Source organism: Seriola dumerili, unplaced genomic scaffold (assembly GCF_002260705.1).
Source record: "Seriola dumerili isolate Sdu_G_001 unplaced genomic scaffold, Sdu_1.0 BDQW01001124.1, whole genome shotgun sequence".
NCBI lineage: Eukaryota > Metazoa > Chordata > Actinopteri > Carangiformes > Carangidae > Seriola > Seriola dumerili.
Window position 1 is genome coordinate 252,613 of NW_019175379.1, and position 15,329 is coordinate 267,941.

Sequence of the window (15,329 nt, forward strand, 5' to 3'; positions counted from 1 at the left end):
CTCTATACGGCCCTGATATGGACTCTTTCATACTTCCAATCCTACTTGGCAATGTAGGATTGTAAATAATTTACAAGGGTTTAGTGGAACATAGCACTTTATATTAAATAGAAGGCAGATTGGCTCTCGACACATGAAAAGCAGGATTACTATTCAAGTGTTCCTATAAAACCATATTAAAGTGTCATTAACTTTTTCTTTTTTTTTTGGCCTGTCTGAATCACAGAACAACATTTTGCACATTTTGTAATGATCCATAGGCAGCTGGGAATTTATCAGTATGCCCTCTTCTCGGAATAATCAAGTTTGATGGCCCACATCTAGAGGATCTTTTATTCCTTGGCTCACAATAATAGATTGCAGCCTTTCTGATCAAAGCTTCCTCCACTTGGTTTAACAAAACACAACAGAACAAGTGAAAACTATCAGTGGGTGTAGTCTGCCTCTCTAGCTTTACATGAGGCTATAGTGCTAATTTGTGTTTGGTCTAACCCTCCCTGAAACCTCAGACTTCAGCACTCGTGACCACTGGAAATGTCCTGGAGGTTTGCGGGAGTTCCTTTAACCCAAGAAGAACGAAATTATTGAGGCCATGTTTAAAAATATGCTTCTGTTTTTGAATCAAATTAAAACTATCATTGATGTTCCTAATTTGAAATGTAGGGTTAGACTGCTAAACCAAATTGTTACCAGTTTGTTGACATAGGTCTGAGGTTTACAAGGAACTTGGTTCACACACGTGGGAGTCTAAATAATCTAAAACAACTTATATACATATTATATGTATAAAGCTCTAAATTCACAACTAGGTCACAGTTTTCTGTTCAAAGTATACTTTCCCAAATCCCTATAATCAGTTGTGGAAATTTCTCTTCTCTCTTTTTTCAGAAAAATTGCTTGTCTTAACTGTTGCAACGGAGGAAACAGACGGCTTCCTCCGCTTTATGCAGTCTGCAAACTATTTCAACTACACTGTGAAGGTAAGAGGGTCTCTTATATTGTAAAATTATGTCAACAAATGGTCAGTATGTCCCAGCAAACAATGCTACCCTCTCTCACACACACCCACACACACACACACACACGCACGCAGAGCAGCCAAATGTTTTTTAAAACACTCTTCCCAAGATTGATTAGGCCTGTTAGATGAAACAATGAAGTGCAGCAAGCTGCAAAAATAAAGGCGCACTCTACAGTGTGGGTCCCGAATTTCCCTCTGTGGCAGTAAGCAGCAGCAGCAAAAAAAACAAACAAAAAAAAACATAGTTTTTTTGGCTTGAGTTAATGTCCTGCTTGCATTTCCATACTCCTGTGTGATCCTGCTGCACCTGTACACCATCTGCTGCAGACACACTCTTGCAAGCTGCTTTCCTTGCCTTTTTTGGGCCTTTACTCATCATGGTCCATGCGAGAAACCTTAAACACCACATTAGTAAACACAGAATAACAACAATCTGATAGTGTGACTGCAACACAGGTGTTACCTCAAGTATATTGGCTCATGTGGATCATCAGCATGAGACTAACCTTATTCTCATTTATACCAATGGGAATGTGTAGAAGTTTACTCTGGCCGCATTTACACACTGGAGTGAATGAAACGTGCCGTTCTAGTGATCACTGAGAGAAAAGAATCATCCAACAGTATAATATGACTGACCCACTTTCCACAGCACCTTCTTCAGCCCATTTTGAATCAAGTGTAATTTTCTTGATATTAGTGGATTAGTGGATTGACTCATGTTACTCTGCTCTAATTTAGCAAAGGTCTTGGAAAAAAAAAAAAAAAGTTTTACAGCATTGCAAGGCTGCCTTTTGGGGATTTTGGGGGGTTTTAAGCCAGTTCATGTTGGGCTCTACAATGTGTCCACCTTGTGTTCTGGCTCAGGTGTTGGGAATGGGAGACGCATGGAAGGGCGGTGACGTGGGACGTTCTATCGGTGGAGGGCAGAAAGTCAGACTACTGAAGGAGGCCATGGAGGCTCTGGCTGACCAGGAGGATCTTGTTGTCCTTGTCGTGGATAGGTAGGTTGCTTCAGGCCAATATTAGCTTGCCTTTGTAGTGTTGCTTTCTTAGTAATTCAAATTCAGACAGTAGTTTACCAAGTGAGAGGATTTCCAGCCAAAATACATCTCAAAGCCTAAATGCTTGTTCCCAAGATATACTTTAAAATACTTAAATGGAGAGAAGTGATTGTGAATCCACATGTTTGCAACCACTAAATATAATAAAGACAAAAAGATCAAATTGTTTTCATTTTTCTTTTCTGACTTAGAGATGTTCAGCTATTACCCAAAGATAATTTTGATTGCGCTTTGATCTGATTTAGCTTTGATTTGATTTAGCTTTGATTTGAAATATGAAACATTTCCATAACAACAACGGGACATAAACCACCTTCAATTACTGTGTAGATCTATGAATCTGAAATGAAACTCATTTTCACAATCACAGCCTGTAATAATTGCTTTGAAAGCGATTCTTCCTCAGTGAGAGGTGTCTCTGCATGATTATGTGGCCCTCTACTCATTTACGCAAAGGCATTATTATAGAGCATCAGCAAATATATGAGGGGAGTAATTCTCACATGCAGGTAGCTGAATTATGAGTTTTCAAGGCCAATGGAAAGTTTCACTGAGTTAATGTGAGTGGTTTAGAATAATAACAGCTTTGAAGGCCATATTTCCTCAAATAGAGCAGATGATGATGATACTTACTGTAGCATGTCACATGAACAACGCTACCTATAATTACTGTGCAAAGTTGTCACACCCTTGAAACAGGTAAATGGAATGTAATCTTTTTTCTGTCTTCTTGTGGAAATGATTGTAGTGTAATAAACTGCATCCACTCTTCACAGGAAATAATAAGCCATTCAAATGTATTTTAAAATCTATAATCCAGCGGGGCCACCTCGGGTGTTTTAGACAGCATCAGCCTCTGGTTCAGTCACAGTCTTACATTTTGTCTGAAATGTTAAATGAAACTGAAATTTATTGAGCCTCTGAGCGTGTGCTAAATTCCCAAAACAAAAATAAAATGAGAGAAAAATTCATGAAGTGGTTGAGTAACATGTTTCCTCTCACTGGTGCGCAGCTTTTTTTGGATGAGTTTGCTCTTTGCTCTTTGATGGGTGTGACAAGGGTTAAAGCCGATACACATCCATGTAAGAGTAGGGCTGGGCAATATGACTTCAAATCAACATCACGATTATTTCGAACATTTACCTCGATTACGATTAATGAATGTTTACTTTGGCACTTATTGGTCTCTCTCTCTCTAACTCTCTCTCTCTTTGTTTTTCAGCCATGCGCTCCTCATATTTGGCAATGTGATTGTGTTCCAAGTCATTAAACAAATTACCTTTGGTCATTATCCATGATGCATTCAACACTGTCTGGTAGTCGTAACTGATAAAACCCAATCAAAAGGCGAGTGTTTACCAGGCGTAAATATAACAAAAGTGATGCGTTTTAAAACTAAAACATATTAGTGTGGATGTAGCTTGAGGCTCGGTGTTTGCGCTTGTGTCATCCATATTGTCAGCTTCACTTTGAGTGAATGCAGACTAACATTGATCAGACAGGGCGGAGGCAAATGACTGAACACAAGGTAGTATTGCAAGATCAAGTCGATTAGAGGTTCTAAATGTTGGTCTTTAATTTTTCAGTTAATTTCCCAGTCCTTTGTGAGAGAAGACATTCAATACAGCTCAAAATACAACCCTCGGCTTCTCTCCAGTCAGCTATTGATTGAATTCATCTGGTTAACGTTAATTAAATGAGTTTTGGGAACCAGGGGTTAAAACCCACTGGGGATCTTAAACAGCATTTTAGTCCTGAGTTATCCTCTAAAACCAAGGTAAAACCAAATATGATCTGTTATAGAAGCAAAGCAAAGAGAGAGATGATATAAAAAAGATGGGTTCATTCCCAGGTCAGGTTAGTCTTAATATATTTATTTTCATATAATTAACTTTTTCAACACAGTCCAGTATGTTCTCTTATGGATTGCAGGTGCTTTTATACTGGCATAATAACTATGATTGATGAGTTAACAAGGGACAGAGGGTATTCATGTGAACATGTGTCAGCCAGATGTGGATACAGTAGAGCGTGCAGGCTTTCTCACCTACATTAGACTTCCTTTCTTCTCATGACATGCCCGACTGAGGGGGTTCAGGCTGTCCAAAGTAGGAGTGTCTTTCATTTTTCCTAAAACCTTACATAAACTGCTGTGTATATAACATAATTTTTTTTTTTTTAGATCAGTTGATTTTACTGCAGTACACAGACACAACTAGAGAATCAAAGTCACTCCTGGAAGAGTGTGTTTTATAGCATGAATCAGCTCTTCTACCTTTATGGCTTCACACCTTAAAGTAATAAAATCCCCAGAACCATTAGGATTTTACACACACAAAAATATCTGCCCTTAGAATAAGAACAGGCTTTTAAACAAGTCACCACAAGGCCCATGTAAACGGCTAGGCACTTTTTCCTCTATCTGTCATAGAACTCGACAGGCAATGCTTGCATCAACACAGTTTGTGTGTCTTTGTGTGTTAATGTCTGGCAAAGCTTCTTCTTCTGAATTTACCTTACAATCCAGGAATGTGTCCCTATACAAATGCTCACTCATGAAGAAGGTCCACTGTTTACATTTAGATTTCTATCTGTCTGAAGCAAGTAGAAGCCTGGGTTGTGAGTCAGATGTAAGTTGAAACATACTTGTTTAAGAAAACTGTCAGACTGCCCCTAAAGGATAAAAAAAAACTGATAAGAATCTGTTGCATTTCATTTTCACTCCTCCCTTTTAGCTATGATCTTATCTTTGCCGGGGGACCAGAGGAGATTCTCAGGAAGTTCCAGCAAGCCAATCACAAAGTGCTCTTCGCTGCAGAGGGACTGATATGGCCAGATAAGCGACTAGCTGACAAGTACCCATCAGTACGCAGCGGCAAGCGCTACCTCAACTCCGGAGGTGGGTTCCAAAAATTCAAAGTATGATCGAAATGCTCAATGATCAGGCGACGAAAAAGTAGATGTTAAAGTGTCACCCAAGAAATGCTGCTGCATCTTTTTAATCTGGTCTATCTCTAACTCTACCCTGACCCCAATGTTTCACCTTAACCAAAGCTATGTGCAGCTTTAACCTGAAGAATAAATATATACCACACACTCATTCACACTCATTCGTAGAGGATAAATAATTACACTTCACTTCTGTGATGGTTATCTGAGTGGGACAATGTGAAAAAATATAATTTTAAAATCTGTGAACTACTAAATGGTTGCCATTGTATTTATATTATGTGTATAGCAATTTTATGTTGGGGTAGATTACTGTTTAAACTTGTTGTAAACCCATAGCCTCCATGGGTGTGGAGGGGTTTATACATTCTACCATCAGCTGTCAAACTTTGAAGACTTGCAGGCTTAGAAAGAATTCGGGGGGCTAAACGACGGCGCAACCCTAAGTGTTATTGGTTTAGAGAGTTGTGGAGTGACTTCAAGGAATAGCAACAAACTGGTGTTAGCTTTTACATATGAAACCACCAGACTTTTACTATTATCTCTTAAAAGGAAGTATATTTTCTCTGTAAACTTCCTATCTGAGGTATTTCCTGTCCAAGCGGACAGGAGGTGACAAAGGTCCATTCATCTGAATGTTAACTGCAAACTTTTTTCAGTCCCTTTCACTCTAGATTTTGTTTTTTTGTGATCACCCTCCTCTTCCTATATATATATATAAGGATTTAAAAGTTTACTCTGGATTTTACAGGGGGCCAGAGCAGAGAAGTTACTATGGGAGAAATACGATGTGTTTTCCTGTCAGTACACATGCAGCAGCATTCTGGATCAGCTGGAGAGTCTTTGGAGATTTCTTGCGGTTGTCTGATAATAAGGAATAGCAATAATCCAGCCAAGATGGGAAAACACATGGACTAGTTTTTCTGCATCTTTTTGAGACAGGATTTTTGGAATGTTACATAGATCATCAGTGCACAAAAGACGCAGAATGAGAGAAAAATAAGTAGTGAAAGTGCAGATGGTTTAACGAAGGAGCAGTAACAGAATGTTCCTAAATGGGCCAGCTGCATCCTGCCCGTTCTTCAAGACACTGAATTACTGCTTTCCCTGTGGTCATCAGCCCGGTCTGACCTCCCATATTGGAGCCGTGCTGTCTCACAGACTGATCAGAGACTGTTTTTAGCATTCACTGTCATTGACATGACATGTGGATTTGTCTTGGCCCCCCGAATGTGCCACAGTTTGTATAAAATTGTAGCTTTTGTTTGTGTTCCTACGGATACCGCCCAAGTGACCATCGAGGGAATGTTTTATGGCATCTGGACACACACTACAGTGTCACAGAGCGTAGAGTGTTTTGGAGATGGAATCAAGATACAGAAGGGTTGTGTTTTTGTGTGACTGTGTGTGTTTATTTAGGAGGACCAAGCTAATAATGACTGGAACTACAGAGCAGTGCAAAACAGTGACTTTTTCCAGACAGACTGGGACAAAAAGGCATACACTTCCCAGCGTTTTCCAGGATCTGCTGTTTTTTAAGCCAACATTTTGTGGACCAGCTCCTGACAACATGAATTGCATCAAATCTTGTGATTTCTTTTTAACTTTTTCTTGCCCCTGCTATTTAGATTATGTCATGTCTATCAATTGAGTTGTTTACAGTGTCTGTGGCTTTTTTTTTTTTTTAAATGATGGGATGCAAAATGGCGCATTGACCAGCAACATAGCCAAACCCTGCAATCTGTTACTGTGGTCAGTGACCTTGGCCCAGAGAAGGAAAACGAGGAGACAGGGTAAAACTACAGTAGAGGTTGCCATGTGAATGTACATTTAGAGACGGTGTTAGATAGTAGTACACACTGTTCCAGAGGCTCGGATAGTAGTGAGTTGTGAGACAGTTATAACATATAAATTACAACTTTCGTACTGCCCATTTTTACACTTTCTATCTGCAGACTGTGGGAAGAGAAAGTCCCCGCCCATTTCTTGTGTGCTCGGGATTATTGCCAAAAATCACTCTTTGTGTAAGGCGTTCAGGCTTCCTAGAGTGAAGTCTTTAAACCGTGGAGCCAGCAGATGCAGTCTAATTGTCACCAACGGTCTGCCAGTTGTATATGACCTTGTAAACGTCTCTCAACCTATACTTTAGAGCTGCATATGTGTTTCACACACTGTTTATTACTTGCAGGTATAATCGGCTACGCCCCGTACATAAACAGAATAGTTTCACAGTGGAACCTCCATGACAATGATGATGACCAGCTCTTCTACACCAAAATATATGTGGATCCTTTACAAAGAGTAAGTATCTTGTGTCAACACCAACACTTAGTCTGAAAACATATCCCTTGAAAACATACTGTATCTTAGAAGGCTTACCAGTTATCTCTGTTTTCATGTCTTTCAGCAAACTCTCAATATGACTTTGGACCACAAGTGCCAGATTTTCCAGAACCTGAACGGGGCAGTGGGTGAGAAATCGCAGCAAATGAATTTCATAATTCAATTTCCTGCTAACCTGTATATCATTTGTCAGATATTTTAAACTCTGTTACCTAAAACCCCAGTTTTATGAAAAATTAAAACTGGGTTATTAAATAACTTATGCTGCGCTGACTTCAACCAACCGTGTTTTGCACCCACACTCTTGTGAAAGTTTGCATATCTTCTTGTAGTCTTGGCAACTTACCCTGCAAATTAGAAAAATTCACAGCTCTTGCCCATGTGGTAAGTTGATTTCCTAACCTGGCCTTAAATGTCTCGTGTTCCTCTTTTTGGCAGACGAAGTGCTTCTCAAGTTTGGAACAGACCGAGTGAGAGTTAGAAACACAGTGTACGACTCTCTGCCAGTGGTTGTCCATGGCAACGGAAACACAAAAGTGAGTAAGAAATGATGCCCTCTGGCACACCAAATATAGTCTACTTATGGCACAGCATCGATACTTTTAAGTTAATCATCCTCCTCTACGACACTAGCTTCGGGTTGAATTATTAAACCCATCTTTCCCATTTGCTAATGAGTTTCTGTTGGCCTGTGCCTTTTAACATTCATCACCAAAGATTGCATTTCAGTGCATAAATTCCCACACATTCGGGAAATATACATAGTGTTCATGTGATACTTTCCAGACCCGGTCCATAAAAGCCAGCTCATTATTTTGTGGAGAAGAGAGCTCTGGCCAAAACTAGGTTATAATGCTTAAGTACATTTTCTCTTTTCCATCTCTGTGCATTAGAGTGACATAGAACAATAAAGCTAAAAACCAGGACGTCCGTACAATACCATCATCATTCTTTGTTTTTTTTCCGGTCTTAACCCTTCCCCTAACTTTTCACGCGTCTTGCTCCACCACCAGCCGCCTGTCTTTGGGCCTCCTTGGTAATGAACCAAACCCACCATACTGTTGAGTCATTCTTCCCAGAGGCTTCAACAGCTGGAGGAGAAACTCTAAATGGTAGATCACAGAATCCATTTCCTAGCAGTGGTTACCACTGGAGCTGCCTAGTTGGATCTCTGACCATTACTTTATTATTATTTTCCAGTCTGCATGCCAGGTTCAATCTGGTGACGAACACATGATGACTATGTTAATGTCTGTGATAAGAGATGTGTAAACAGTAGCACACTTGAAATTGCATGTTCCCAGAAAATGCGTAACGTTCCTGCACACTAAATACAGAGCGGCTATGGTTTTGATTACTATATGTTGAAATTTATGAAGACAACTACAAAGAAAAGGAATAATTACACTAGATTGTCAAGTCTCAATTTCAGTAGAGGTGACTTTTATAACCCTGTGGTCTTTAGTCTGACTTAGTGATAAGTGACTCTGCCAGGTCATCCCACGTCCTCAAAGTAAATCTATGTAGGACTTTCCAAAGACATCAGGAAAATGTTTTAAGTGAGCTCTGCTGAGACATAGAAAAGCTTTTGCTTATGCTGATGTTAATCTTCTGCATCCAGTCATTCACCTGCTCTGAATTCTTTCCTTCACAGATGTACTTGAACTACTTAGCCAACTATGTCCCCAATGCATGGAACTACGAACATGGATGTAGCCACTGTGATGACGATGTTGTGGACTTGTCTCAGTTAAAAGTAAGTTTTTCCAATTAAGTCATTTCACTTCTATTTGCTGTCCTCTTTAGTCCATTTTTAAATTCCTGCTGTGGAAAGTTTGTCTTTCGCCTCCTCCCTGTGGACAAAGGAAAGGATGAAACATAGCCTGGTCTTCCTAGTATAAGCCATCCATCTTTCAGTGACTGTCTAGACCATAGGAGTGGAGCCTATATAGCCTTATTTCAACAGATATGCAGGACTGTTGGTGCTGCACACACTCCCTTTCCAAGAATAATAGGTTATGTGCCCGCTGGTCCTTTTGGACCCTTTTAAAAAGAGCATAAGTGCCAGGGAAACTCCTTGGGGAAGAGGAAGCACTGCACTGCTGTGGTGCAGGATATGGCTTCTGGGGTTTTCAGAAGGGCTCATTTAAAGGGGTGTCACTGTCAACCAGCCTTGCTTTTAGTGGGCTTCTCAGTATGGGTTTTATCCACAATAGTAAGTTATAGTGGTTACGCTGAAAATTTGTCACAGAGTTCAGCCAAGACCGGCGACGTATAGACAGCAGGAATGACAGGCAGGAGGAAATGTCTGGCTGTGTGGTTGCTTCTGTCAGAATTCTCTTTGTGGGCAGAGTACTGAAGCATTCACAATACCCAAGTCTATATATTCTATAATCCTTGTTTTTATCTACTTTATTTCTGCAAATTAATTTGGTACAAATCTGTTCAAAAATGTGACAAAATGTGTCCTCGTAATTAAATAACATCAGTGTTTTCACACTGCACAAACAGCACAGCATCTATCACAGAATATAACACTGAGGCGTGCATCCTTAAAGATTTACTGTACTCCCAGAGGCTCCATGAATAAATGTGCTTCAATAGTTTAACTGGAGCTGATTCAATACAAACCCAGCTACATGAAAGGCGGCTCTGTGAAAGCTGCTCTCGGTGATGCTCCATAATGGTTGCAGAAAAGCACTGCTTCTCAATAATAGGCAAGTTAGTGAGAGTATATCGTTCCACTGTGTCAGTCTGTGTTTGGGACAGAGACTTCTGGAAGATCAGGTCATGTGGAAACACTGGTCATACTGCCCTTTCTTGTGAGGTAAACCCAGATCACTGGCAGTACTGTGCGGTTCTTTGTGTGCTTTGGTTTTAGGATTGATCTTAGGCCCTGCAAAGACACTAGAACCAATACTGTGCCAGCCAAACCACCTTGCTGCCTACTGTAGATTTGTCTCTTGTGGTTGAATGAAAGTCGAGGTGTCGCTTCTGTCTGCTTTAATAGATGCTTTGCTTATTTAGTTTGGCCTTTCACTGCTCTTTGTGCCACTCCTTTCCCTTTGCGCCTGTACACTGTCCCTTCTCTGACAATTTAAGCTCCAAGTGGCTGGATGCATGAGTTCCCCTTCGTGTGTCTGAAACACAGTCATTGTGGAACTTGCAAATTAGACGGTTCGGCTCGGATCCCTTTTGATCCCTGGCCCAGACCTTTGCCATGAACTGGTCAAGAGGATCAGGAGTCCAGACTGAGCTGTGTGGGCTGGAGCTGTGTGTCATGGGAAAATGTTTCCTCCTCTCTTCTGTGTCTCTTGCTTAATTTCTCTCTGTCTTCTTTGCCTCAACATCTTGTACATGGGCTTCCCACTGCCAAGAGTTACACGTTGCAATCAGAGTTAGAAGTTAGAATTCCCGTAAAGTAGTATTTTTTAATGTGCTTATCTAATGGGAGTTTTTTAGATAAATAACATCAGCTGTCCTGTCTGTACCACATATTTTTCCACAGATCACACGAATTATAAATGTAAACAATTGAACTCAGAGAATAATAAGGGTCACGTCAGTTAAATACGATCAAATAAGTGTTTTTAAAGCGAAGACAGAGTTGTCATGCACACCATCTGTAGCAACTTTACTGTTTACATCTGACTTGAAATGTCAAAATCATCAGTGATTTATGTTAAACACTGTTTGAAATAGTACTGATTTGTCTCTCCTCTAATCTAAACAGGACTTTCCAAATGTGTGGGTTGGAGTGTTCATTGAGCAGCCAACTCCATTTCTTCCAGAATTCTTCCAGCGGCTGCTGACCCTGGATTATCCAAAGGATAAACTCAAACTTTTTGTCCACAACAATGTGAGTGTACACAGCTGCAGCTGCAGCTACATCACTATCATACATGACTCTTTATATGTGGCTCCTAATCCATTAACACTGGCTCCCTCCTCAGGAGGTTTACCACGAGAAGCACATCCAGAAGTTCTGGGAAGAGAACAGGAATGTGTTCAAAAGTTTCAAGGTTGTGGGACCAGAAGAAAATTTGAGCCAAGGGGAGGCCAGGAACATGGGCATGTATGTGTGCCTCTAAGTCTATCATCTCTCAGAATCAGTGGTTTGAAAAGCAAGACTCATGAAACCATATTATGGTACTGTTGGCCCAGATTAATCTTAGCTGTGTGGAAAAGTTGCCAGCTAAATTACTTTTTAAGCTCTAAATGCTGCTTTCATGATTTCTATTTAAGAAAGCAGTCATCTTATGTTGCAGAATACAGCACAGATATTAAACAGTGGTAATGTATCATTTCCTAGGTGTTCATTTCAAACTAATTACTTTATGTGTGCATGTACTGCAGTGTGGTTGGAATACTGTCAGCTCAATAATTTACTCTCCAGACTCTTGATAATATCTTCTCCCTTGGCTGGACTGTAGAGACATGTGGATGTGATTTACTACATGGCAGCCCCACAGGTGCAGTTTACTCCTACTTGGACCTTCCTGTCCTTGTTCAGTGTTGAGTAACAGTGTGTTGTCACAGTGAAAATTCAGCCTCTGAGGCCTCATCACAGAGATTCTATCAAAAGCAGAGCATGCCTAAAAGCATTGGTCAGGACATCCCTATAATGAAGAAGTCTAAGGTTTATTAGCAGTCTCTAATCTTCCAAAAATCACATTATCCACCGGAGGCTTAAAGATAGTCTGACTCTGCAATTGAAAATAACATCTTATACTTATGGAGCTGATAAATTTCAAATTGTGACTGTGATTGCTTCCAAGTATTTCATTGACTGTATTCGGCTCTGGATTGAATAATAACTGCTTTCTCTGCCATGCCTGTGTTTTCAATTTCATTAGGGATCTTTGCCGTAAGGATTCCACATGTGACTACTACTTCAGCATAGAATCAGACGTCATGCTCACCAACAGACAGACACTGAAGCTCCTCATTGAGCAGAACAGGTAATCACACTGGTAACTGGAATAGAAGCATTACGGGAACCCACTCAACGAACCTCCTTGATAGCTGTTATGATCGTTGAACCGTTCAATTTATCCCTCGAGTGGCAAAACCACAGGAACATTACAGCCGAGTGAATGAAAGTTTAAAAATAAGCCGCTCTGGCTTCCTGTTTTCGCCTGGCCACATGGAAACAGTGAAAGTCTGTTGCACTAACCCCGAAATGCCACTTTGCATTATACAAAAAACAAACATGCAAACCCCTTTTTAACCGTCTGCAGCTCATGATTGTGAAGAAAGCTTCCCATAAACTAGATGTCATTGTGGCTGTGGCCTGGTATCGTGACCTGTTGGAGGCTAGGGCATGCAAAGCAAAAGCCTCTGTAGGATATTTAAAGACGGCATTAGAATTCTCTACTGGCACAGAAGCTGTGAGAGGAAAATGCCAATCTCTCTTTACCAAGACAATTTAGCATTAGTATACTGTAGAGCATCCATCTCCATCCGTATCAACTGACACTGAATTATGCCTCAAATTGAAAAAAAATCCTTTCATTTTGGTTTGGGTTAGTAGCACTAAAAGAACAACAGTGGAAAAAATCCTGTGTTATTGTATTTCGTGCAAATTCAAAGAAAAAGACCAAAAAAAGAGCCTGCTGCAGCAAGTCTTTGTACTATTTCAATCCAGTCCAGCATGATGTATGAGCCTGGTTTGCATTACGTACTTCTTACTTCTACGATCTTTTACTGACTTGGCGATGATCATATCTTTCCAGTAAGAGGCTGATCTCCTCGATGCAGCATGCTGGTTTTACCACTAAGGGATCCAGTGCATTAGGTGGCTGCCTGTCTGTGAGATGTCACTGAGTTTTATCTGCTTTGACAGAATTACCATCTCTCCACTGTCTCCTGCTTCTCTACAGAAAAATAATTGGTCCCCTTGTCACTCGTCACGGCAAGCTGTGGTCCAACTTCTGGGGAGCCTTGAGCCTGGATGGTTATTACGCTCGCTCTGAGGATTATGTCGACATTGTGCAGAGAAAACGCGTGTAAGTCACAAGTGCAATAAAGACACACAGCTTTGCATTTTTATGGTTCGTACACCTGCATGCGAGTATTGGATCTCTCGGTGTTTATGGCTGTAAATAACTCTTGTCCTACTGTGCTGAAACAGCTGATAGTTTTGTTTCGCCTGAAACAAGACACATAAGATGCCTTCATTATGAGCTATGTCCTAGGATGCACACATGAAGAGTCATTTAAGCCACAATCAGACCTGAGCAGTGATAAAGCACTGAGCATCAAAGCCTGAGGCGTCGCTGGCTGACTCACTTTTTATGTGTTTAAAAATAAGTAGAAATGGCACCCACAAGGCGCAGAGGAACAAACATTCACCCACCACAGTGGAAACTGGTTTAATCACCCGTGAACCTGCGGGGAGGGAAAACAGCGGAGGGATCAGGTCCTTGTCGCTGCACTAGCAACTCCTACAGTACTGGTTAGTTAGCGTGCCTGTGTGGAGGAGGTTGGGATCCGGGAACAGTGTCAATCTCCAGGCTGACAGTGGGAGTTAGCAGTGACAGAGAGTGAAGTGTGATGGAACTATTCATCTCAAATTGGGAGAAAAAACAGTTTCACTTCAGTGAATAAAACAAAAATCTTTACAAATTGGTTTCTCTATATTTGTAACCCAATAGACAAAACAGTTTGAATGAATAACACTGACATGCTGCTTAATTTTACCATGTAGCTCTCTAACACGCTCCCCAACACCTCCTACAATATACCTGTAGTCATGGATGGCATGAGTATCACAATGAAAAATGTCCCCTGGCATCCCAAGAATGCAAATTTTAACAGTTACAGCAAAATTAACATTTCTTTCTCTGTGTCTTGTTGTTTCTAGGGGTGTGTGGAACATTCCTTACATGGCACATGTATACCTTGTCAAGGGCAATGTCTTGAGGAATGAAATGAAAGAGAGGAACTACTTTGTTCTGGAGAAACTGGACCCAGATATGGCTTTGTGTAGAAATGCGAGAGAACTGGTAAGAAGGCCCCAGCTTCCATCTTTCGGAAGGATTCATGTTGTAAACTAATGTCAATACGCTGTAGGCTATTTCAGTTATGTAGTCCTTAAAATATGAATGTTATCTCTTCATTCAAAACATGTCTAAATAAGGATGTAACCACTTTCAGGGATGTTTAGAAAATGGAATTCTGTAGGTTCATAGAGAAAAGATTTGGCACTGCTAGTTTAAAAATGCAATGAATCATAACCCTGACAAAAGTCAACAGCTCAACGGAAACCACAGATGAAAGCTTGGCAAGTATACTTGGTTTGAAATGTCTTTGTCTGTCATCAAGGCATGATTCTTCTTCTGTTTACGGTTGCTCTATGGTGTGTTCAGGTTCCTTGCTCCACTTATATCCCATCACCCTTCACTTTCTCTTGCCCTCATTGTCATATGACCACAGACAGTGCAACCGGTTGCAATGCCTGGCTGGCTAGCTGACAAAAGTTGCCTTGTCTGTTATGTGTTTTTCTTTTTCCACCTTTAAACTCTTCAAATGGTTATCCAGCTAATGCCTGATGTCACTGACTGACATGCCACATGTGCTCAGCTCTAGACAACTAACAATGCCTGATCCAAACTCGGTGTATGCTGTTGGATTGCTTGGCCTTTCCCCTCGCCCCCACGTGCATCCCACCTATGTTAACCCACAAAAACATCAGCTTCAGAGGGAATCTTGCTCCTTTTTCATGCAGGCGAATTTCCCCTCCTCCTGAGTTGCTATGTATGTGACATATATATTTCAACTGCCACCCTGTCTCTTCCTCTGAAACACTGATTCATGTTATCCTATTTACATGATGCTTCTCCTTTATTTTAGACCAGTCACAGAGAAAAAGACTCCCCTTCTCCGGAATCATTCCATATGCTCAGGCCCCCAAAGGTTTCCATTTGTTTTAATTACTCTGCTTTGTGAAA

The 15,329-nt window shown here is 40.7% G+C and overlaps 1 protein-coding gene across 2 annotated transcripts in view; it reads left to right on the forward strand.

The window, feature by feature from the left end:
- plod2 (procollagen-lysine,2-oxoglutarate 5-dioxygenase 2) overlaps window positions 1-15,329 on the forward strand; it is a 30,456-nt gene that overhangs the window by 9,981 nt on the left and 5,146 nt on the right. The window contains exons 2-14 of one of the 2 annotated variants that reach the window (XM_022767222.1): window positions 889-980; window positions 1,889-2,025; window positions 4,821-4,984; window positions 7,223-7,335; window positions 7,442-7,505; window positions 7,816-7,913; window positions 9,032-9,133; window positions 11,111-11,236; window positions 11,331-11,452; window positions 12,234-12,338; window positions 13,260-13,385; window positions 14,243-14,384; window positions 15,232-15,294. In XM_022767222.1, coding sequence (XP_022622943.1) covers window positions 889-980; window positions 1,889-2,025; window positions 4,821-4,984; window positions 7,223-7,335; window positions 7,442-7,505; window positions 7,816-7,913; window positions 9,032-9,133; window positions 11,111-11,236; window positions 11,331-11,452; window positions 12,234-12,338; window positions 13,260-13,385; window positions 14,243-14,384; window positions 15,232-15,294 — 1,454 coding nt within the window. The remainder of the gene's footprint in view (window positions 1-888; window positions 981-1,888; window positions 2,026-4,820; window positions 4,985-7,222; window positions 7,336-7,441; window positions 7,506-7,815; window positions 7,914-9,031; window positions 9,134-11,110; window positions 11,237-11,330; window positions 11,453-12,233; window positions 12,339-13,259; window positions 13,386-14,242; window positions 14,385-15,231; window positions 15,295-15,329) is intronic. The other variant, XM_022767223.1, reaches the window with a different exon arrangement.